At 42.4% G+C, this 22,679-nt stretch overlaps 2 protein-coding genes across 9 annotated transcripts in view; one reads left to right on the top strand and one right to left on the bottom strand.

Moving 5' to 3' along the window:
* The window catches only part of VEZT (vezatin, adherens junctions transmembrane protein), a 100,930-nt gene extending 78,572 nt beyond the window's left edge, over positions 1–22,358 (top strand). For 5 of the 7 annotated variants that reach the window (XM_075124275.1, XM_075124274.1, XM_048835554.2 and 2 more), the window contains 3 exons: positions 1,009–1,109; positions 2,167–2,374; positions 9,079–22,358. In XM_075124275.1, the coding sequence (XP_074980376.1) occupies positions 1,009–1,109; positions 2,167–2,374; positions 9,079–9,656 (887 nt within the window). In that variant the 3' untranslated portion in view covers positions 9,657–22,358. Of the gene's footprint in view, positions 1–1,008; positions 1,110–2,166; positions 2,375–8,364; positions 8,683–9,078 lie in introns of all 7 variants that reach the window. The other 2 variants (XR_012666424.1, XR_012666423.1) reach the window with 1 other exon arrangement.
* The window catches only part of LOC125630083 (uncharacterized), a 60,625-nt gene continuing 51,248 nt past the window's right edge, over positions 13,303–22,679 (bottom strand). The window contains exons 12-13 of one of the 2 annotated variants that reach the window (XR_012666425.1): positions 14,934–15,034; positions 13,303–14,659 (exon numbers count right to left, since the gene is read on the bottom strand). Coding sequence is in view for 1 of the 2 variants with exons in the window: in XM_075124276.1 (XP_074980377.1) it covers positions 14,638–14,659 (22 nt within the window). In the remaining variant the exon portion in view is untranslated. The remainder of the gene's footprint in view (positions 14,660–14,933; positions 15,035–22,679) is intronic. The other variant, XM_075124276.1, reaches the window with a different exon arrangement.

The following is a 22,679-nucleotide window of genomic DNA, read 5'->3' as shown; positions in this document are numbered from 1 at the left end:
ACTATCCTAGTATAGGGCCTAGTAGTACTCTTGTTCTGGAAGGAGGAATTTTCCTTTACACTTGTTTTAGGTTCCAGTTCTACATCCAGTTTTTACCTCAAAATGTGAATATTTTTCCTGGTCTAGTACACTAACTTTTAGGCATTTACTGAATAGGATTTCATCAGTTGCACACTAGCCAATTCATTCAATCTTTTTTTCCCCTTTTTTTGAGACAACGTTGTACAAAAATTGCTATGGGGGAATGAGGGTTTTTTTGCAGGGTGGTGTTACGCTGCGGGGGGGAGTCGGGAGTGCCATAGTTTTTTCACTTTCCATTTTGTCCTGTAACTTTCCCAGAAATGTGTTGATTTTCAATCTGTGTTTCACAACATGCCTAAAGGAATTATGATTAATACAAATTAATATTACAATATATTTTCCTTTCTACTGATTATCATAAATCAAGTATCTTTAAAAAAAATCCATGAATTTAAGCCCAAAATAATGTTATTTTATTTGAAAAAGACCATTGTGCACACCGTCCTAAGGTGTGATTTATTAATAACTTCTTTTTAAAAAATTCAGTGCTGTGGAGACATCTAAAAGTGTCATTAGTTTCTGAGCAGCACTCCTGTTGGGCAAGCATTCTAAATATTTGGGTGTTGTTAGAAATTCTAGTTAACATCTGTAAATATTTCATAACAAACTTTCAGTTCTTGGTAACCTAATAATTAAAAAGCAAAATTGGCAAAACCGCTCAACATTCTAAACTTAAATAGGAACATAATGTATGTCGGCCAAGTTGCTGATGATTCTCAGGGGATACCCTGAAGCTTTTTGCATGTTAGTCCTTACAGTGTGCTCAGAAAGGTAATGGAGTGAGTATCAGTGTCCTTTGCATTGGAGTCAGGCTCTGACTCAGTACCACACTGAACTCTTAAAGATCAGTTATCTGTTCATTTCCACACTTAATCTTTTTTTGTTTTAATCTCTTTTCTCCCACCCCCTTCCTCCCCCAACCTCCAGGCAAACCTGAATCATATTGTGATAACACACACTGCCCCATGATACCATTACTACAGCCTGCCCTGCATATAGAGGACAAAGACCCAATCCCTGAAGAGCAGGTAAGAATAAGTGGATGCTTTCAAAGTTATATATGAATTTTGTGTTGCAAAAACATTTCCCTCACCCATTTCCTTTTTTAGCTGCTTAAGCAATGACCTTACCTCCTTCAGCAAGGTATGTAATGCAGCTAGCCAATGCCCTTTCGTTAACAGACTTATGAACTACTCTACTGCAGACAGGGTATATAGTACCTATGTGTACCACATGGCGGTGTTCCCCACCCAGGAACAAAGAGCTTTGAAATTAATTTTGAATCCAGTTCCTGCATATGCTACCTTGGAACCAGATAAAGACATCTCTAAAAAAAATGTGGATGAAGATATACATTGGTTAAAAGGCAATATATTAAATTGATTCTTACTTGCATTAACCTAACTAATCCTATATGGTTTCCATAGGCTTTGCATTTCTGAACACTTAAAATATGCTTTAACATAAACAATTTGGTGCGTTGTTTTCTCTCTCAGTTTAAGGGCACTCATTTGAAGGCTAAAGTAACTGGAAAGAAAAGTCGGCCTCAACTCAAGAATTAATTGATGGGCACAATTTGAGAGAAGATGAGCCCCCTTCCCCGCCCCCTCATCACCACTTCAAACTTTTCTGTGTTCAACGTGTTGATTCTGCCCTTTCTGAAGTTACCTGGTTGAACAGTTACCACTGATAAAATGAATGCGATACCCACCCCTGAATGAACTGCAGGAGGGGAGAGTAAAAAAACAATGATAGTCATCATATCCAATAGGAATTATGGGAAAAGTGATCCCCATCCCCAAGTCAAAATCTCCTTTTTGTATTGGTTGTTTGTACCAGAGTAAATCTGAAGTGACTCTGCGGACTTCAATTATCTTGACTTTATCAATGTCCTTACTCCAGTTTTATATTAGTGTAACTGAGAGCAGAGTCAGGCCCCCAAACTCCTGCCATGCGAATCACGTGGGTGACTATGGACTTGGGGCCCAATCCTCCTGCTGAAGTGCTGAAATACTGCAGTACCTCAAACGGCTTGACCCTTGAGGACTATGCAGATCAAAAGAGCAGTTTATTCTTTTTCCGTAGGAATTGGAAGCATATGTTGAAGATACAGATACAGACAATGAATACAAAAGGGAGGACTTTTATTGCTTTTCCCAGGAAGAGAGAGAGAGACAAAAACGTGAGAGAGAGGAATCCAAGAGAGTGTTACAAGAACTGAAATCTGTGCTGGGATTTAGAGCTTCCGAGGCAGAGAGACAGAAATGGAAGCAGCTGTTATTTAGTGATCATGGTAAGTACTGTCTTTTTTTTTTTTTTAATTAATTTGACTCTAAGTAAGGGTGTGTGTCTGGTTACAATCAACTTTTGACATAGTATTGCTAGAATACATACTGCATTCAACTGTAGTAGTGCCTTTGATAGATCTGTGTGGCCCTAATTTGTTGCTCCATCTGTTCATATGACTTGTTAGCATCATTTTACTTTCCAATTAAAAAAAAAAACAAGGAAAGGGAGTTTGGCCACGAACTTCATGATGCTAAGAATTTGTCTCTTGGAGCAGAGAGAATTAAGCACAGCGTACAGGGAATTGCTGTATGCTTTTTCATTGCTCTCCACCAAATCTGCTCTTCAACCAGGCAGCAAATTGTTTAGAATCTTTGTAAATGATAGTACATTTTCAGGTTTAGAAGAAATACTTTTTCAATTTTATCGCAGAATTACAGAGAGACATAGAGTGAAGTGACAGGCTAGATTTTGGTATCTATTCCAAGAAAGACAGAAAATATTTTTTAAAAGCCAACAATCTAATTTGTAAGTAGAAAAAGGATTCTCCTGGAGTGGCCCTCTGACAGTCGGGAGCGGACTGCTGGCAACTCTACTCACTTGTTTCTGGAGGCAGGTATATGCAAATTTTTCTTTCCAGGCAACAGTGCATGGCTTTTAAAGAGCCAGTTTTGGCATACCATATGCCTGATTCTAGCAGTAAAACTAGCAGCTTAGTGCAGTTTCTCTCTATTTTTATTGTGAATATTTCTGTTTTCTTCTGCCTTTTTTCCTTCTCTGGTCTTCTCTCTCAATTCTCCCCCTTTCCCTTCCCTTAAAAGAAGGCTAAGGAAAAGCACTAAAAAAAGTGCAAAAAGCACAAATCTACAAAATCTAGGTGCTCTACTTCAGAGGAAGGTGAAATACCCTTTTCCTTGCCTGCAGTGCTTCAGACAAATGGAAGACATTTTCACATCATGGACTTGGCCAGATTTGTTGACAGTCATCTACTCTGGATGATCCAATGAGGAGACAGATGTCCCTAAAAAGGATTTCTGCAAGTCAAACAAGTCTAAGGATCTGGAATTCCCAGTGTGTGAAGACAGTCACTTTCAAGTGATCCTGTCTAGCACAGAAGCAGTCCAACACCTACCTTAAACTGTATGACATCAAGAAATCCAACCATCATGTTTGGCTGTATATCCCAGATGAAAGGCTCAATCTCCAAACTAGCCAGAAAAGGAAGGACCTGTGCATTGCCTCCTTCAAAGATCCTGTGGACAAGTGCTCAGTAATACATCAGATGCAATTATGAGGCCTCTGTTCCTGCCTTCAAAGCCACATGTGTGATTGCATCTCTCACTCCCTCTCCCAGGTCCATCAAGCTACAATTCAAGTCAAGTCCAAAAGCAAAGGCACCAAAACACTTCAGACACTTCTCAAGAGCAAGTTTTCCTCGCTATCCTTGATCTACGCTTCGTGATGTCACATGATTCTTTTCTACACTCATCCTTGCTCTGCATCTACGGGGTCTTACGCTCTCCTTGACAGGCACAGTGCAGTGGACTATCCACTGTATGTGACCCTCTCAGGCCTTCTTCCTCTTAGTTTGAAAAAAACAAGGTGGAAGTTGGTCTGAGCTGATCAGGCTCCCAGCCCAAGTCCAGAGGTCTCAGGGCTAATGGCTGTTGTAAAATAAAGGGAAGCCTGTGTTGGATACGCTTTTGAATAGAACACCAGTAGATGCCAGCCTGCATGGATGGGGCACTCACATAGACACCAGGCCTTCTCGGGCTTTGCTTGGGAGTCCAGGAGGGAGTCCAGCATGAGTATGTCCCTCCTTGAACTAAGAGCAATGGGCCAAGTCATTCATCAGCTTCTTCCCTTCATTTCTAATCCAGCAATGGAAATAAAATGTGGCAGTTGGACATCTGCTGCCTACATTAATCTCAATGGAGCACTTGGGACTGAGGTTCTGTGCATCTCTTCCAAAGTGATGAAGGAAGGTTCATCAGACCATCTGGGCCTGCATCCGAGGTAAACTGGAAATATCAAGAGACTGGCACAACAGAACAACTCTCACCTGGGCAACGGCAGCTGAATCCTGTAATCTTCAACAACATACTTTCAGCCTGGGACCTCTCTTGGGTGGGCCTGTTCCTATAGCAGTTCATCCCTGTTGTTCCAGGAACAGAGATTCTCTGGCTTGGGGGGGCAGGAATGTTTTCATTCATGTGGTCAGTGCAATGGATGGATTCCTGCCATTCTCACCTTCTCACAGCAATAGCCAGAAAAATCTGGGGAATGAAGATAATTATCATTGCTAGTCTCCCATTTTCTAAGGAACTTCTATGGCAGGGATTGGTGCTTTGTCAGAAGTCAACTTGACAGCCTGGAGACTGACGGATTGATGTTGCAGTCCTTCATCTGTTCTCTTGCATGATAGAGCTGTTTTTTCAATGTAGGACGCCTTCAAGTGTCTGGGCCTATTCAAAAATGTGGGGAATATTTTTTTTGATGCTGGGAGGCCAAAAACTTGCATCATCTTCAAGTCTTCCTTGAATCCATGCTACAGCTTCTCCTAGATAGCTATGGTATGGGCCTTAGTACATTTCCTTACAGATATAAGTTTTAGCCCTCAGAGACCTACCACTAATTAACTATGAAGACACCTTGGCAGTTCATCCTCACATCTCTTGCTTTCTCAGGTAATCAAAAGTCTTAGACCAGTCTCAGGACTCAGGTACCAGCTAGTTAAATGGAATTTCAGCGTGTACCTTTGTCCTCACTGAGGCCTCCTTTCAGCCACTTAGAAAAGTTTTCCACTGCTTCCTTTCTATCAAAGTCCCATTCCTCATGGCAGTTTCTTCTGGGAGAAGGGTCGGGAAAGTAAGAGAATGTTCTTGCGAGGAACCATTTTTTCAGGTATTTCCATATAGGTTTGAGTTTTAGCCCCTGAAATTTTACCTCAAGTGTATTCTCCCTTGCACATCAATCTGAAGACTGTTTTATTCCTTCCTTCTGCCCTATCATTGGCGTAGTCAGAGCTCTCAAATCCTACTTGACAGGACATGTGTCTCCTTGATGACCTGTAGTTACTACAAAATATGGTCAAAAAGAATCTAAAGTTACAGTCTCCCGATTGCTCAAGGCAGCTAACAAAGAACCCAACATTCATAGAATCATAGAATATCAGAGTTGGAAGGGACCTCAGGAGGTCATCTAGTCCAACCCCCTGCTCAAAGCAGGGCCAATCTCCAATTTTTGCCCCAGATCCCTAAATGGCCCCCTCAAGGATTGAACTCACAACCCTGGGTTTAGCAGGCCAATGCTCAAACCACTGAGCTATCCCTCCCCCCATTGAAACATTGAGTTTTTAAAAATTCTCCTGGAGTTTGTTTGCGCTCCCTTAGCACTAACATGCGCCGAAAGAACAGAGTCTCTCCTGAAGAGGTCTGTAAAGCTACGATGTGAGTCACTTTTTCTTCACCAAGTATCAGAGAATTGGTGGTGCAGCCTCCATAAATAAATTCTCCAGTAGCCTGTGTCTGTTTGTTTTTGTTTAGATTCTGTCAGAAATAAAAAATTAGCCTGTCAATTACTGGATAGTTTGCAACTGCTTTGACTGTTTTTTTTCCTGTCTCTCTACCTCTGTTCTTCTACTGCTTGCTACTTCCCAGCAATTCTTTCTGGACTAGGGGAGGAGTGTTCTGTGAAAATAACCAAGAAACAGGCAAAATAGAATTGGTCTATCCAGTACCAGGTTTACAATGATGCCAATGGTGCCGCGGTATCGAGCGCCATCCCTCCTCTTACGTGTAGAGGGAGAGCCCAGCGGGCACCGGGGCTGGCACTCAGGCTGGGACAGGAGTCTGCCCCATGGGATGCATAGAGCCGCCTACCGGTGGCCCACCGCAGCCACCCCCCAGCGCTGCACCCTGGGCTTGGCAAAGGGGCCGGATCCATCCAGGGGCTGCAGCAGGGCAGTCAGGAGCAGCAGTAGCGAGAGCAGAGCCATGGCGAGGGGACCATGCCAGAGCTCTGCAGCCTCAGGTGGCCGCACCCCGACTCATGGGGCTGGGGTCACTGCTCTGCGGGGCATACATTCCACTCTCCGGGGCTTGGCTCCCTTGGCCATCGAATTCTGCTCAGTGTCTGCGGGGCACAGATCGCAGCTCTGAGCCCCTCCCTCTGGAGTTGCTGCTGTGGCTTTGCCCTTTCCCAGACCCTGGCGCGGGGTCGGGGGGGGGGGGCAGCCTCCCCTCCCCCCAACTCTCTGTCCTGCATCCTCTCTGCCCTTTGCGGGCACTGCAGTCCCTTCCCCGGATCAGTTGTGGGGGGTCCAAGGGCTAAGCTCAGGCACCCCCTGCAGCCAGGGAGCCCCACTGCTGGAGTCAGCACTAAGCCCGGACGCACACCCTGACCCTCCCCACTGCACTGCCCCTTCCAGCGCCAGATGAGCAGGAGGCAATCAGGGAGCAGCCAGACCTCAGGAGAGTGGAGTCACGCACACCCTGGGTGCCAGGGATGAGTTGAGTGGATGCAACCTTGGTCCGAGCTGCATCTGGCCAAGCTGCAGCCAGGTGCGATCTGGCCCAGTTTGCTTCAGAGAACAGGGGTGGATTGACAGCAGGAGGTGGCTCTGGAGTGGAGTGCCCGAGAGTGGCCCAACTGCGGATCGTAGAAAGGGGTCGGCTTCAGGAATAGAGGTTCAGGAGAAGCCCTGTTCTGGTAGGCAGTGTGGAGGTTCAGGTCAAGAGGGGTTGGTTCATAGAGGGTCTGATCCAGTTTGGGCTGGAAGGTGGTCTCGTTCAGTTTGGGGGTTTTGGTCTGGGGAGGAATGTTGGTCTGGGGTGGCATGTTGGTCTGGTCCAGTCCCGGAGGGAGGGGTCATTGTGGGGAGGGATGTGGGTCTGGTCCGATTTGGAGAGTTGGCCCAGTCTTTTGGGGGAACAGTTGGTCCAGATCCGAGTGTCTGTGCCTCTCTGCCTGCAGGGAAGGCCAAGCAGGGCAAATATGAATAATGACCTTGTAAATAAAATGTCTGAGTTTTTCATATTTTTATTTTTTAAATGTTTTAAATGGTTTTAAATCCACCCCAGTTTCATACAAAAATTTAATTCAAACCCTGGTAGTTCATATGTGAAATGTGAAGCATGAGATAGTGGCAAGGTTCCCTTTTAGTGGGAGCAGCACGTGGCTGGTGTTTTGGCCAGCTTTGGCTTTTGTTAGCTGTGTTTTATTTTGTATTTTTTTTCTTTTCTAATTTATTTTATTACACATTATTATTTTTATGTACACTGGTGTGCATTCTTTCAGCCCTAGGGCTGACAGTGCTGGTCCCTAGTGGCAGCCACCTCCATCTGCAACTTAAACTTGTAAATTTTGTAAATAAAAGCTGTGCAGCTGGGTTCTGTGTCGATCTCCTATCGACTTCTGTGTCGATCTCCTATCTTTTACAATTGTTCCCCATGGGGGCCCGCAAATATGTTTGGCACCGGGCCCACAAAAAGTTAATCCAGCCCTGGGTCTGTTCCTGGGATTTGGCCCTCTACCAGTTGGGCTTTTTGCCCCTCCATAGTTACCTAGCTTTGAAAGTATTCTTTGGGGCATGTAGGCACCAAAACTGGCTCTTAAAGGTCTGGTATGGATAGAGAAATTTGCACATTCTTGCCTCCGGAAGCAAGTTGGTAGAGATACACAGTGATTCTCTTCAGAATGGTGAAGGGGCCACTCCATTAGAAGAACAATTAACAGGTGAGGCCAAATTGGTATACTGCTGCTACACTGTACTATGTGTGTGTTTGTTTTTTCAAATGTAAATCCTGAAGCATAAGTTTTCAGTGTGTTAAATGAAAATAATTACTAATGTGACAAGCATAAAAACACTCCCATGTTCAGTTAGTGAAAATAAATACTACTAAAATATAATGCAATGGAAAAAACTTAATACAGTAATCTTGTTTCCCATAAAAAGTTTGGTGTGTTTTCCAGAGTTATTTTCATCTCTGCTTACAGGGGTAAAGTCAGAATGGAATTAGAAAGGGAATGCCACATGGGAACCTGCTGTTGCTGCTCTTATGTATGTTCGTGCTGCTATTCTAATGGAGCTACTACAGTTTAGGGATCTGTTTGTTGGAAATGGACACTGTATCGTTTTACTATAAAGAAAGACGTCTGTTCTTCAAGAAGCAATTGTGTTGTACTAACCCCTAACACTGGGAGGAGAGACTTCCTGGCAAGCATCCCGTTGTTGGCAATGGGACTCGCTGCTACTACTAACATCGAGAGGCTAAATTAGACCACTCTTTATTTGTGAGGACAACGGATCCTACTGTATGCATACATATCTTATTTATATGTTGTGATGTATAAAATCAGCTGTTACCTATAAGACATTTTTTATTGTGTTCCACTTATCTTTACTAGATTAGATAGCTGTTGTTTAAAGGAAGACCGTTCAAATTTGTGTGAGACGCAGCAATTGATTCTGTTTGTAATTTCCATAAAGTACATTCGCTCTATGTGAGATGATTTTTACGTATGTCTCATGAGTTTTAAAGACTATGTCGAACTAGTAGCCATTACCTTCCATTTTCAGCATCCTGTTCAGAAAATACATCTTTATTTTACCTATTTTAACTCTCAGGTCCATCTCTTAAGACACACGTAGCTGAGTTAGGTACGGAAGGTCACTTTTTTAGTCATAATTATATTTTTGTTCTTTTTAAGCTGCAGTGAAGCCATTGTCTCCTGTAGAATCAGTGGAACCCATAAATACTTTGGAATCCCCTCTGAATGCAGAAGCAGGAAAGCAGGACTGTAGCCAAACTAGCGATGATTCTGAAGAGAGAGACTCTAGCCCAAAAGCCCATGTCACTGTGAATGAGAAAAGCAGTACTGAATATTTATATGAAGATCCTACGAAGGATGAAAACAAAGACATTGCTGCTGATGCAGGTGGCTCTCCAATGGCTGTAAAAACAACATGTTACCAGTGTCAGGGTGAAGGAGATGAAGTGGAGACAACTGGTGTGGACGGAATGGAGGTTTTACAGCCCCCTTTGAGGGACGCATTACAATCCTCCATCAAGCAAAGGCTGGCTCAGCTTCATATATCAACAGATTTCAACTTCACATCAGGTCTGGCTGCACAGGTTGCCGCCAGATCACTTACTTTTACTACTATGCAAGAACAGACTTTTGGAGATGACGATGACGAGCAGAAGGATAAGACAGAAGAGAATGAAAACCATGTGGAAGAGAACGAGAATGAAGACAGAGGCTTTAAAAGTGAAAGAGGATTCTAAGTCCTACCTGAACTTTGTTAAACATTGTGTTGCCTACTTGAATTCCATAAAAGGCAGGTGATGTGATTGAAATAGCTCAGGCACGGATTCAGAGATGAAAATGCTGGATGGAAAAATTGAGACCTAAATGTAATGCTTACTGTTCCCTATGTATGAAGCTCTCAATAGGGCTTTCTCAATATATTGATGATTATATGCAGGTAAGCTAAGGAGATAGAGGCTGGACCCCAGGAGTAGTCCTTTGTCTTCTTCTGATGACACCACTGGTGGGTTTTGGAACTTACCTAAATAGTTATGTTTATTTATTTATATTATATGATTTTTTTCCTAAAAAGAAGAGAAAATGATGTCTTGAATTTCAGCATATTCTGTCATTTCCTGATATTGTTGTCCTAGTAGCAGTGTTAATTATAACACTAGTGAAAGTGATTCTTTTTGAAAAACATAAACTGTGTCATATGGTCTTCCACACCTCCTTTGCTTTGCCTATATAGCGTCTGCTATATATTTGTTAACAACCTTACGTAGTTGTAATTTCATTGGTTAAAGACCCTCCCAAACTAAAATGCAGAATTTTAAATAAAAATGTGAAAGTTGATGTGTCCTGGAGTACTGGGCTAAAGTAGTAAGAAGTTAGCCACTCTTCATATTAAGGTTCCATTTATAAGTAGTGTATAAAGGATTAATAAGTGATTAATACATGTTATAAGCAAGTTATAGACATGAGTAGTCTGTGTTTATGGATGGTTATAATCACATCAGTAGGTGTATATAGATGGCTAGAAGTAGCCTGTTGGACTTTATAACAATATATACCAATTCTTTTACCATTTATTAAAACACCTATTAAAGATTTGTTGGCCCTTTGTAAGTGAAACCTTAATATAGGTGTGACTTAGGTTATTTACACTGGGTTACAAAGTACAGTATTGTGTACATTTGTTCTCTTGTAGAGCTGTGGTTCGATGCTGGAGTAAATTTTTAAGCTAAGTTAAATGAGTATTTTTTTAAATGATGTACAGTAATTTTGTTTGAATGTTAAACTTGCTTTTTCCTAATGTTCTTTCATGTTTCTCTGTATCGCAGCTATAACGTGTCTGTCTAAAAGAGACAAGCAGAGAACATGCACTTACATCCTTTCAAATTAAGCTGTATCTTGTAACCCAGTTGACACTTGAGTCTAAACATATAGTGTGGGGCTATTTGTTTCTCTCTGCAGCACTGATTTAGAGAGCAGTGAACTGTGACGTAGAAGGGGAGAGTAATGGTTTCATGGCATTGGCTTCCTGCCCTCTGACACAAAGGAAGCCCATCCTCAGAGTAAAGGCTCCATGGCTCAGGCTGAGAGGGAGCAGACACACACTGTGGATCTCTTGGACATGGATGGATTTTAATTCAGAAATCAGGCCAGTAATTACTCCTGATAACTCCTCTCTGCATCCGCCAACTTCTTGGGTGCGGGGTTTGGTGCACCCATCAGCAGAGACTTAATGGCAGTAAAGTTCCTGAGGGTATTAGTTGCCATGAGGGAATGTGGAGCAAAGGGGGAGCTCAGTGGATGCTCCCGCACCTGAGACAACATCCCCTTGGTCATTTTGTAACAAGACCAAGCCTGCCCTGCAACCTTCTTCCTCCCCTGGTATTGATTTTGAGGAAACACTGTGGGTGTAAATATGTGCAGTTTCACAGCTCCTAAATGGGGAAATATTAACATGTAACGGATGGAGTAAGTGGCTCAGGATCATAGTTTACACAGTGTATCCTCTGCTGTCTTCTCCCTGTTTCTTCTGCTCCCTTGCACTCTGATTAAGGGACGGGAATGTCTTTAAATGCTTTATTTGCCTGTGATAGTGTATTCTGTGCCCTTATTTAGCCGTATGTGGGTGGAGGCTATAGAATGAATGATGCCTAGGATACATTGTGGAAATATAGTCCTCTGCTCAACCATGATGTACTGAGCAGCTAAGCATCACTTTTGGTAGTGGAGTCGGTTCTACCCCAGCCCTGAAAGGGGACTACTGAGAAAATGGAACCGTTGATGCAATTCTCTCTATGGTAGGCAGTTGTCTTTCTAATTTTAGAACTGGTTTAGGTAGACTGGGAGTGTGTGGAACGTTGTCATTCCCATTTGAAAAGAAGTCTTCCTTGCCCTTGACTTAAGACTCTCAAGTTCACCAAGTGCCCTGATAGTTTTTTTTAAGCTAATTCTTCCTTTTATCTGGTTTTATTTTTCACTGATACTTTTTCCATCAGCTCATCCATGAGCATCTCATGACCTTCTGTGTATCCCAACATTGCTATCTCTTTTTCCTAAATCCAAATAATGGAATCCTATATCCTTTAAATGACTGGAGAGAGAGAGAGAAGTTTTCAGGCTTACACAGAGCTCTCTGTGTACGCTCAAAAGCTTGTCTCTCTCACCAACAGAAGTCGGTCCAATAAGAGATAATGCCTCACCCACCTTGTCTCTCTCATATTCTGGGACCAACACAGCTGCAACAACACTCTAATCTATTGTGATAAATCCTTACAAAATTATCTGGGCCTTGATTTTCACTACTCTCGCAAGTTCAGCTGAAGTTAATGGGAGCTGCAGGTGCTCTGTTAGCTACAAAAATACACCCCATATCTTTCGTTTGAGCCAGTAATTTCTGCAGTGTTTACTGCAGACCTGGGGGGCAAAAGACCCAAGAACAGACTCTGGCTGAGCACTTGGAATTAAACATGTGAGAAAAGAGTGAACCTATGGAGCAATCTTAGCTTTCATCATCATTCAAAGAAATACAAATTTTATATGAGTAAATCAACTGACTATTAAATGCAAATAAAATTGGCAAACTTATCTAGTGTGTTCTTAAAAAACCACACACACTCTCTTACATTTGCATCCATTTAAGATGCCACATGTAATTGTACTAGTGGGTAATCTACTTTAATGGCTATTTATTTAATATCCTCCCTGAAGAAAAATCTGGTTAACAGCCCACTGCACCCAAAGAATGGTTTCCTCTGATTTGATAACTTGCTCCCAGCTACCTATAAATAGACTCTTATAGTCCAAATTTCCTCATGATGATGTCTGTTGAAAAGTCATTGTTTTCAAGCTGTAGAACCTCTTGAGCAGTTTATTAGATTTTTGGCCATCTACATTTCTTGCTGCATTTTACAAATTTATAAATTTTACAGTGGTCTGCATTAGCACCCAGGCACTGTGTTAACATATTGTGCATATTGGAGAACTAAAGCTGATAAGTGTTCTTTGATAGATAACTGCAGAATGAGATCTTAATAAGAACAAAGTTCTTACATTTTAGATTTTGTTTAATTTTTAAATCTGATCGTGTTTAGCATGGCATCCACATTGAATATTGGTAGCCAGTGTTCTTTGCAGTGAGTAGAATTGACAGCAGCTACATTTTCCATATCCCATTTAAAATTAATGCCTTCATAAAGTTTTGGAGGCGCGCGCAGTTCTGTATGGTTAAGTAATGTCCAAGGTATTTCTTCTCAACCAGACCCAGCTAGAAGGAATCCTAAAGGCAAAACTCACTTTCCTATATTTGATTGTAATCTGATAGCCCATCTAATTTCTGCCCTTAAGTTTTACAGCTATAGTAGCAAATAAACACTTGAATATAGACAGATATCGATGATAGAAATATTTATTGTTGATGAACACCATTTTTTATTGTACATAACATAATAAAGTGAAAAGCCATACACTAACGCATGTGGGTTTGGTGAATTATAAACCATGTACAACTTTAAAAGTAGATTAGAACATCTTTGTATCAATAAGAAGCAAGATCAGCAGTTGCCAAGCCCTCTGTTGGTGTTACAGTAATAAGATAATTGAGCTCCTGATAAATCGTTCCTACTCCTCACTGCAGACTTGAAATCAACTAATCCACATAGAAGGAGAAATACTGATGGACTAGGTCAAGACTAACTGGTTTTATTGAGTTTCCAAGCTGTACCTTTTGCCTGTGCTCCTTGCACACCCAACGCTTTATTGATTTCATTGGACATTTTGGATGGATGTGAATAGCAGAAGTGCATCACAGTTTTGTTAATTTCTTTGCAAATAAGCAAGTCAACAAACTTTTGAACTACTGAACTTTATTTTCCCATTGTAATGCAGACTAGTTGTCTGTCTGTCCCATATGTCTAGCTGCTGCGATGAGATGAAATGAAAGAAAATATTTGGCTTGGTGGAGCGAAAAAAGTATTTATATTCAACAGGATTTATTTGATAAATGTTTTTCGTTACTATGCAAAACAAGAAGTTGTTGAATCAAAATAAAACCTAGTTTTATTTTCAGCAATTGCCACCTGACCTAAAACACTCTATGAATGGCAAATGGCACTTATTTAAATACCAGCTGAACATTTAAGACCCCGGATCTGGTCTCTGATGAACAAGCCTTTACCACAACATATTGTGAATGATCAGTTACTATACACACACTAAACTTACAAGTTTAGTAGCAGTGAATATATGGGTATCAAAGATTGGGAAGCAGGCTGTCTGGTCAGGACTTGGGGCTTGTCTACACAGTGTTTTACTGCCTGGCAAGCCAGTACAGTGCAGAAGCTTGCCGAGCAATAATGTCATAAGTGGACACTGCTACAGCACAGTAAAAATCCCCCATTGGAGCTTGCTGTATTACTACTTGAAAGCATTGTAAGCCATGCCACGCTCTGGGACTTTCATTGTGCAGTAGTGCAGCTGATGCACTCTAGATGCACATCCTGGTTTGCTATGCAGTAACTTGCTGTGTAGCAAAGCCCTTGATCCTTCTTAGAATCCTGACCCAATCCTGACCCAACCCCTCCATGCAGAGACCAGAAACACTCCCTTCTTCACATCTTCCTTAGTGACTGTCCACAGACCCTATAATTTGCCAGTTCCCAGATGAGGTCCACCTGGCAATCGATTGATTTCCTAAGTCTTATTGGCTGTGTGATGATTGATGCTCCATCAGTTTTCTCCCACTCCATCACTAAAAGGTAAAAACAGCCATTTCAATGACACATTATACTAACTTTTAATAATCTCAGCAGGAGTTTTATATCCTCCATGACAACTTATCTTAATTATAATAGAGGCCCTAGTTACCATGTTGCCCTTATTTACAAATGTCTCTAAATCCGTTTAAACATTTGGGAGAGAATAATCAGATCCCTAAAAAAAATGCAACCAAGATTTTCATATTTTAAAATATACCACAACAGTTTTGCGCAAGTGTTCGTCACATGACCTGATATTTTCCCTACCTGTCAGTGACTCAGTAAATAAGTTTAGAAACATGTTCTGAATTCCATTTTGGCATGGGTTTTTATGTCAAGAGTAACTCTGCAAGCTGTCCTCTAGGAAACTGAAACACAAACATAAAATAGAGACCATACTGGAAGTATGTCATTCAAAACAGAAATCAAGATGTACTGCAGCTCAAGTTACACTGCTTTTTGGAAGTACATATTGGCTTTTACAAATATCGTAGTAATTCTGACTTATGGAAGAACAGTGAACATTGGGTATAGTCTGGAAGTAACAGCAATTTTAGTGTCAAGTCTCAAAATAAGTGAGTCGCTTTTGTTGGCCTCTTCCCTCCACATCTCAGTATTTAAAGACTGGGTCCTGACCCTCTCAGCTGGGGGCAGAGGACTGCAAACAGTCTTACATTTCTGAACAGAAAGTGACCAATACTTTCCTTCACTTTTTCCTGTTAAGAACAGGCTGATTACTAAATAAATAAAGGGTGGGAGAGGGAGTGGAAATCAGTGCCTAAAATCCCTCATCAGAAGTCGCATCTACCAGAGAATGAAGTGTCGCGGCTGGGCAGTGGCATCGGAACATTAAGGGCTGCTCTTAATGTCTGATCCTAAAAAAAGAATGGATTTCCGTGTGTCATTGCACAATTTTATATGCCTTGGGATGAAAGCCAGTAATCAGGATTGTCCCCACAGTCTCTCATCTAAACTAGCAAATGATAAAATCTAAACTAGCTCATAGCTGTCAAGTTTTGTGCTGCTCCATGTGTCCTCTTATGCAAATTAATGGTCTAATTTGCATATTTACAGATAATTTCCCTGCAACTGCGAACCCCAGCTCTGAATAAATTGTATGAATTTACTTCTCATCGTGTAGTCGGGGTGTAGTTTTTCACCATAGCTATGTTGCTCTAACCCCATAGTGTAGATGTAGACTACAGCAATGGAAAGGGTTTTTCTGAACCTCCCTAAGCACCAGTAAGTAAGTCACCAGAATCGGTCTTCCGTCGACCAAGCTGCATCTACACCAGGGGTTAAGTCAGCATAGCTATGCTGTCCAGTGTATGGATTTTTTACACCCCTGAACACTGTAGTTATGTCAATCTAAGTTTTAAGTGTAGACTGGGCCTCCATCTACAGGGCAGCAGCAGGGCAAGCTTCCCCCTCACAGTGTCCTAAAAGGCTCTTAAAGTTCTTGGCCTCTCTACTGAGTCTGCAGTTAGAAAGGCGACAGCTGGTGGAAGGAAGTTATATGTGCTACAATCAAAAAATGAGGAAGTGTAATCCCAGGGCCCATGAAACAAGTACCGTAGGTGGTGGAAGGACATTCTAACTTTAGCTCACTCACTAATGGAGCATTTTATAATTAAAATTTTGAATTACTGAAAAGAATTAATCTGGTTTGTGCAGTGTGGATGTAAAACAGCATATTCTGTGATATCCTAGTATTAGTCGGTCAAGTATTTTGTGTAGACAGACACTGAATGTTAGCACTGTTAGAATGCTTCTTGTCTAAATTCAGCTGAGCGGTTATTTCCCTTTAGGATCCTTAACAGATGATGTATATTATTTTCCATGTAACTTGTTTTAAGTGGATTTATTGCTTGTGAAACTATTCCATTTTAGACCTGGAAACCAATATCCTCTCTTTGGCCACAGAGGGGATACAGCAGTGTGAATCCTCATATTGCCCTATCAGTTTGTCTCAGTAGTTGGCCTGGAGAAGGGACTACTCCTTGGATTGAGAGGGAATTTCAGTCTCTGTGGCCATTCAATCTTTGGCCTCTTCACCACTCATTTCTTACAGCCCACTGAACAGCAATCATGTGGAAATGACTGGGCTATTATTGAGGTGATGGTAAGAGGTTCCATAGTCTATTTCCACTCTAATAAGTCCTCCAGCTTAATGACAAAGAATCTGTGTCCAATTTTATTTCTTCTTTACATCATCTTGTTCAGTAACCTCTCCGCTGACCAAGTATTCCAGAAAATGTAAATCTAGACTTTATAATTCAGGAATGGTAATACAGCTAGGAGAAGTCTGTTAGTTTAAGGGAGCATTTTTGCTTCTTTAATCATGTTTGTGGCTGCAGCAGTTTTTCTCACTCTAACCCAGGTGTTGGTATATGCCTTTAATAGTTTTATTTCTGAAAAATCTTGAAGAACTTTTTTATATAAATTGGGTCATCCTTGTGTAAGTAGGGAGATATAGGGAGCCAGGGCTGTATAAATCCAATCCCGTCTTCCCCGTCTACTTCAGACAGTAAGCTAATCACACAGTTTTGCCTCTAACCTGAGCTCCAGCCAGTATTTCTGTAAGTGCCCCCACTTATTGTCACCTTCTTATTGCATGAAAAGTCTTAGCCTGACTCTGTAACTAAAATCTGCATGCAGCCTCCATTTCATATTCTTTACCCTGGTTTCTGGTTTCATTACAACTCATCTAACTAAATAGACCTTCTAGAATCAAACCCAGCAGCTGTACAGCGCACACTGTTCCTTTTGTTGTCAGCTTTATTTTGACTACACGTTGAAGCTTGGCTGTAGAAAGACTGGATGCCAGGGGGTATGGTGGCCACTTGTTCTCGAGTCTATTTGCAATTTAAAGACATTGTAAGTTCTCAGTCTCCATTCTTCCCTTAACATCTAAGTTTAAGTTTTTATTGATGCAGTTGGACTTTGAACTCATGGAGCAATGTTCCTGTGGTGCCTGATGGTGGATTTTAAGCTGGTCCTGTTGGTTTTTAAGGCCCTGGCTGTATGCGAAACCTCGTCCCCCACCTGGCTAATATTCAGCCCCTGTGCACATCTGCTGCTTCGGTTTCCCCTCTCAGCAGTCATCCAGGACTTTTAGGTTATTGCGGTGACTCACCCCTTTTACTCTTCCGAAGTTAAGGTCCAAAAGGAAACACAATCATTCTTCTGCCCCAGACTCTCGCTAGGCACAAGTCTTCTGAGAGTCTGTCTTCTCCCTCAACAGTTTTTAGCTCTTCTCTTTGGTTCAGCTGCCAACCTTCCTAGGCTTCAAATGCTCCCTTCTTCTCCCTTGTTGACAAGGGTGTATGCACCACTCCATAGAGTGGCAGCATTGGGGCACCTATGTCCACCCTCTGCTACCAGTCTCCAGCCTTGAGAACTCTGTGAACTCTGCCCTGTAACCCGAACTGCCCTGACTTTTCTTCCCAGGGCCTCTTCCTGTATGCTCAGCCTGGCCTCCTTGTTGGCCCTTTCCCAGCTGGTCTCCTGCTCTCTCCTGGAGCACTCCCTTCCTTGGAGTCTCCCTCCTGACTGACCACAGGCTGCCCATGTCTCCCAGCAGGTCTCTTAGTCACATGCTCCCTGTCATGTGCTCCTCTTGTTAATTTCCACGCCTTGGGGAGGTGAGCTCAGTCTGTCCTAGATGAGGCTGAGCCCTAACCCCGATAAAAGAACCAGCACCCCCTGTGACAGGCTCTGACAACACCCGCTGTCTCACCATTCTGCCTTTGAGCTGTGTGGCTCAGCAGGTGTTTGTGCTTTTACTTTTAGGAGCTTCAGGGATTGGAACTTGCTTTGTCGGGTCATCTGCCTCAGTTTCTCATGCTTCTAAAAGAGCATCTAGGAAATGTGTTTCCAGAGGAGGTTTGTGGGGTTTTATTTTTACTATGTCTGTCCTGAATAGGACCTTCCCCCATTTTAATTAGGCTGCATTGTTGGGTCTTGTATGTTTTTCTTATACTGATGGTTTATATAACTTTAAATTGCCATGTAGCACTCCAAGCGCCTTGGCTGGGAAGCTTTAGTGTGTGTTCTTTCCCATATTGTACCTTACGGTTACTTATGAAGGAGGCAAACAAATAGATAACCGCACAAGAAAAATTAAGTAAGGGAAGGAAAACAGAGATGCACTTGAGCAGATTGCTACGCAGGCTGTATGAATGTATCTGAAATGCAAACTGATGTTACAAATGTAATCGGAAAAGCCATTTAATCTTGTTTACCCTTATCAAGCCTTTAATGCTCCTCTGCATTTCCTGCCCACTGATTCCTGGCCTTGCTGTTAGCTCTTGTATTTCCCTAAAAGGGTTCTTAAAGCCATAGCCACAGTATAGATTGCCAAGGGGAAGCCAGGGAACGAAAAGGATCCTGAAAGTCTTGATTATTATTATTATTTTATTTATTAACAAACTAAATGACAGCCCAAGTGTAAGAGGAACATCCTGACAAAAGAACAAACTGCAGTGAGAAATTGACAATGGGGCTAATTTGTGCAGGGAGTATGGAGTGGATCTGTTTGTGAAACGAGCCTGTGCTGTGAAATTCCCAGGCATTGACAGGATTCCCACTCCCTTTACTGTGAGGTGGAGACAGGAAACAATTTAGACACCATAGAAGTCCTTTTCAATCTCTGTATTGAGCAGTTGGGCCCCAGCATCCCTGAGTTCATCTTCAAGACCCCTACCCTGTCCACACTTAAGTTCCAGTTAAAGATGATTCACTGTCAGCAGCATAGCAGACACTAAGATGACCTATATATAAGTTATGTCAGTTATTCCTCTTCCTCTAAACTCTGTCTAGAGTTTATCTATTCCTTAGGTTGGGAGTTCTCAATGGAAGCACTCCTTCTGCGGTGTTTGAAAAGCACCTAGAACATGAGGGGACCACCATAAATTGATCATTCATAACAGTAACAGTGGGTCGACTCCACTGGGAACCCTCATGTAGGTAGCCTGCCAGCCACTGACACTGGTTTAAGAACTGTTTTGATGAGATTGGCTCTGAGCAGGTTTATATGACAAGGTGCTTAGAAAAGGATCTGCAGCCTACAGCCTTCTGCTTTAGAGCTCTCAGCACTGCTGATACTGGGGAGCTGAATGGCTATTAGCAAAAGTGGGAAACAGGAAAAATTCCTTTGTGTAGAAGGGGCCAATGAGTTGAGTAACCTTCAACCACCTTGCATCGGTGAGTTTTTCATACCAGTTTCTCTGTGATGGTGTCTGTTGCCTGTGGCCCTTTCCCAATTGCTCTTGTGTCTCTTCTCCTTTTTCTCCAATCTTATTTATCCCCATCCCTTCTCCCGTAGCTGTGAAGCAGGCCATGGCATCTTTGTCACATGTTTTCCTGTATTCTTTAATTCACTATTTGTTAAGGGCTTTCTTTATATTCTGCTTGGGGTGAGTTCCCTCCATTTTGGAATTTTTTCTTCTGTGGAACTCAACATTTGCCACTTTGAAAGTCTTTCTGGTTACCCTTATATTTTTTCTTATTTTTCTCTCTAGCATATGTAACCCAACCACTTCCCCTGCTGTCGCCACCACCACCTTTCCCCCTCTATTCATGAGGGCTGCCTGTACTTTTACCCTTTGATTAGCTGTGATTGGATGAGTGGGGAAAATGGCAAAGTGGACATGCTCTATTAGCACTGCGGTTTTGTTCTATTTATGTGGAAGTCTGCTTATAATTTGACCTTCCCCTGAAGATGAATTTCCTGCTAGATATCTTGGCAATAGCTAGTTTCTGCAGTATATAGTGCTGGCTCATTGATACAAGCACTTTAGTAATGAACACTGGTTACTCCTGGCCATATACCAAATGACTGAAGAGTGATTTTCTACATAATGTGGGCTCTCTGTTGCACCTTCCCTTACTCTGACAAGGCCCCATGTACTATATGACCATGCGGTAGGGCCCTCACTTCCCTTTTGTCAAGTTGCTGCAAAAATCCCTTTGTGTCACATAAATAGCTGACATGGGGGCTTGGTAGAGAGGAGACAAGGTATCAACTGAGGAGGCTGGCAGCAGGGGGAGGCTTTTGGAGCAAGAGTTTGGCTCAGGAGAGCTGCGGGTGCGTTCCCCAGCTGTGAAGTTCCTAAGAGTCCCAGAAAATGGAACTTCCTCTCTACAGCCTGGGGGCTCCCAAAGAGCCAGGACAGGACAGCGAGGGAGGGGAGCTATGCCGCTGGGGGCGTGGCTCCCACACATTGTTCCTAGACTATGGACTTGTCTTCCCTGCAGACTTAACTCAGGCTCAGTTGCGGGGTTTTCCCTTAACATGCTCCATGTTGGCACATCCACATGTGTCACTCTGTCAGTGCTTCACGACGAGGTAGCCACCACTCCTTGAGCTATAGTGCAGACCCCAAAGTAGCTGTTAATGTGTACTGCTTCCCTGAGGTAGCTGCAGTGAAGACATACAGCCTTGGGAACTCACAACAATCGAGACATGATGGTCTCCGATCCCTTCCCATAAACCCATTGACCAGAGGTGGATTATCAGTCTGCCTCTGCTCAGCTCCTTCCTCCACTCTGCTCAGCTTCCTGCTTGCAGTTTCTCCAGCTTCACCCTTCTCCCCTGCTTGATACAGCAGAACAATTCCCCCTAACGAGGCTGTATCTTAGCGTGTAGCCACACGACCATATGAACATATGTGAATCTTGGTGCAGCTTTGGGCTGGACCTTGGGATATGTGCCCAGATAGTTGTATTCCATGTCACAACCAGATACAGTAATAGAATCGATGAGGGGCATGGCAGCACAGTCTGAGGTCATGCTATTGCGGGTTAGGCTACCACAATAGCTTAACTGACCCTGTGATTGCTTATCCCCATGCTTAGCGTGCGGTGAAGGCAGATGCTGTGCCCCGATGGTGGTAGGAGCTCCACAGGGCAGCCTCCTTTTTCTGTGAACTTTCCTTCACCTGGGTTTCAGGTTAACAGCTGCCAGCCCCCTCCTAGAGCCTTTTTCCACCCAGGTATGACTCATCAGAAATATCCCTCGACTTATTCCTGGCTGCTGCCACGTGTCCCCCGGAAAGATGGGAAGCATAGAGCTGGTTTATGGCAGCAGGCTGGGGGAGGGGAAATTGCTTGGTCTCTTTAGGGAAAGGAGGCTTGTAGGAGAGATTGTCTGCTGTGTTGGGCCTTGGTGTATAATTTAGTTCTAATGAATTGCATAGTACAAAAGATCTTTCATTCTACTGATGAAAACACTATATAAGAGCTAGGTATTATTATTATCACTTGCCATTTCCAGTACTTTTGATCTTGAATATGGAACAGATCAAATTGCTGCTGTTAGAGAGAGGGATCGATTTACTCCTCCCCCCCAAATTCTTTATATTTTTCTTCTCAGAAAGTTTTGAGCTGCCTCTGTGTATTCTTCATAACGTACCATATGCAAATATTCTTTGGGAAGTGATACCACCACTTTGGACAGTCAAGATTTTCTATGTAAGACCTGAACATGTTTCCTATACTGCCAGGAATGTGTATATATATGAAGACATAAGATTGTAACTTTTGAGCAAGTCACTTCCTTTAACCATTTGAAATTTTCTGTTTCTGAAGTTCTCTATTAATATATTAGACACTTGTCTTATACTGTGTACTTCTTTGTATCAGCTGTATACTATATTCTTCCTTTCTCTCATTAAAACCTGTTCTTCCTCATCCGTCTTCTGTGCTTCTTTTGTTACCAACATGATCATGGACTGGCCCAGAGTTTAAATGTCAGTTTTTCAGCCTTGCTGCTATGAGCCCCATATGTAACAAGGACCATGTTTGCAATCTGTAATATTGTCACAGTTAGGGTACTGTACTAAGGCTGTATAATATTACTTTAGTACAACTAATCCAATTATTACAAACATGATTAAAGGTCTAGAAAACATGACCTACGATAGAAGATTGAAAAAATTGGGTTTGTTTAGTCTGGAAAAGAGAAGACTGAGAGGGGACATACCTTTTCAAGTACGTAAAAGGTTGCTTCGA

This window comes from Caretta caretta, chromosome 1 (genome assembly GCF_965140235.1).
Source record: "Caretta caretta isolate rCarCar2 chromosome 1, rCarCar1.hap1, whole genome shotgun sequence".
Taxonomy (NCBI): domain Eukaryota; kingdom Metazoa; phylum Chordata; order Testudines; family Cheloniidae; genus Caretta; species Caretta caretta.
The sequence above is the reverse complement of the archived record's forward strand: the minus strand, read 5'-3'. Positions and strand labels throughout refer to the sequence as shown.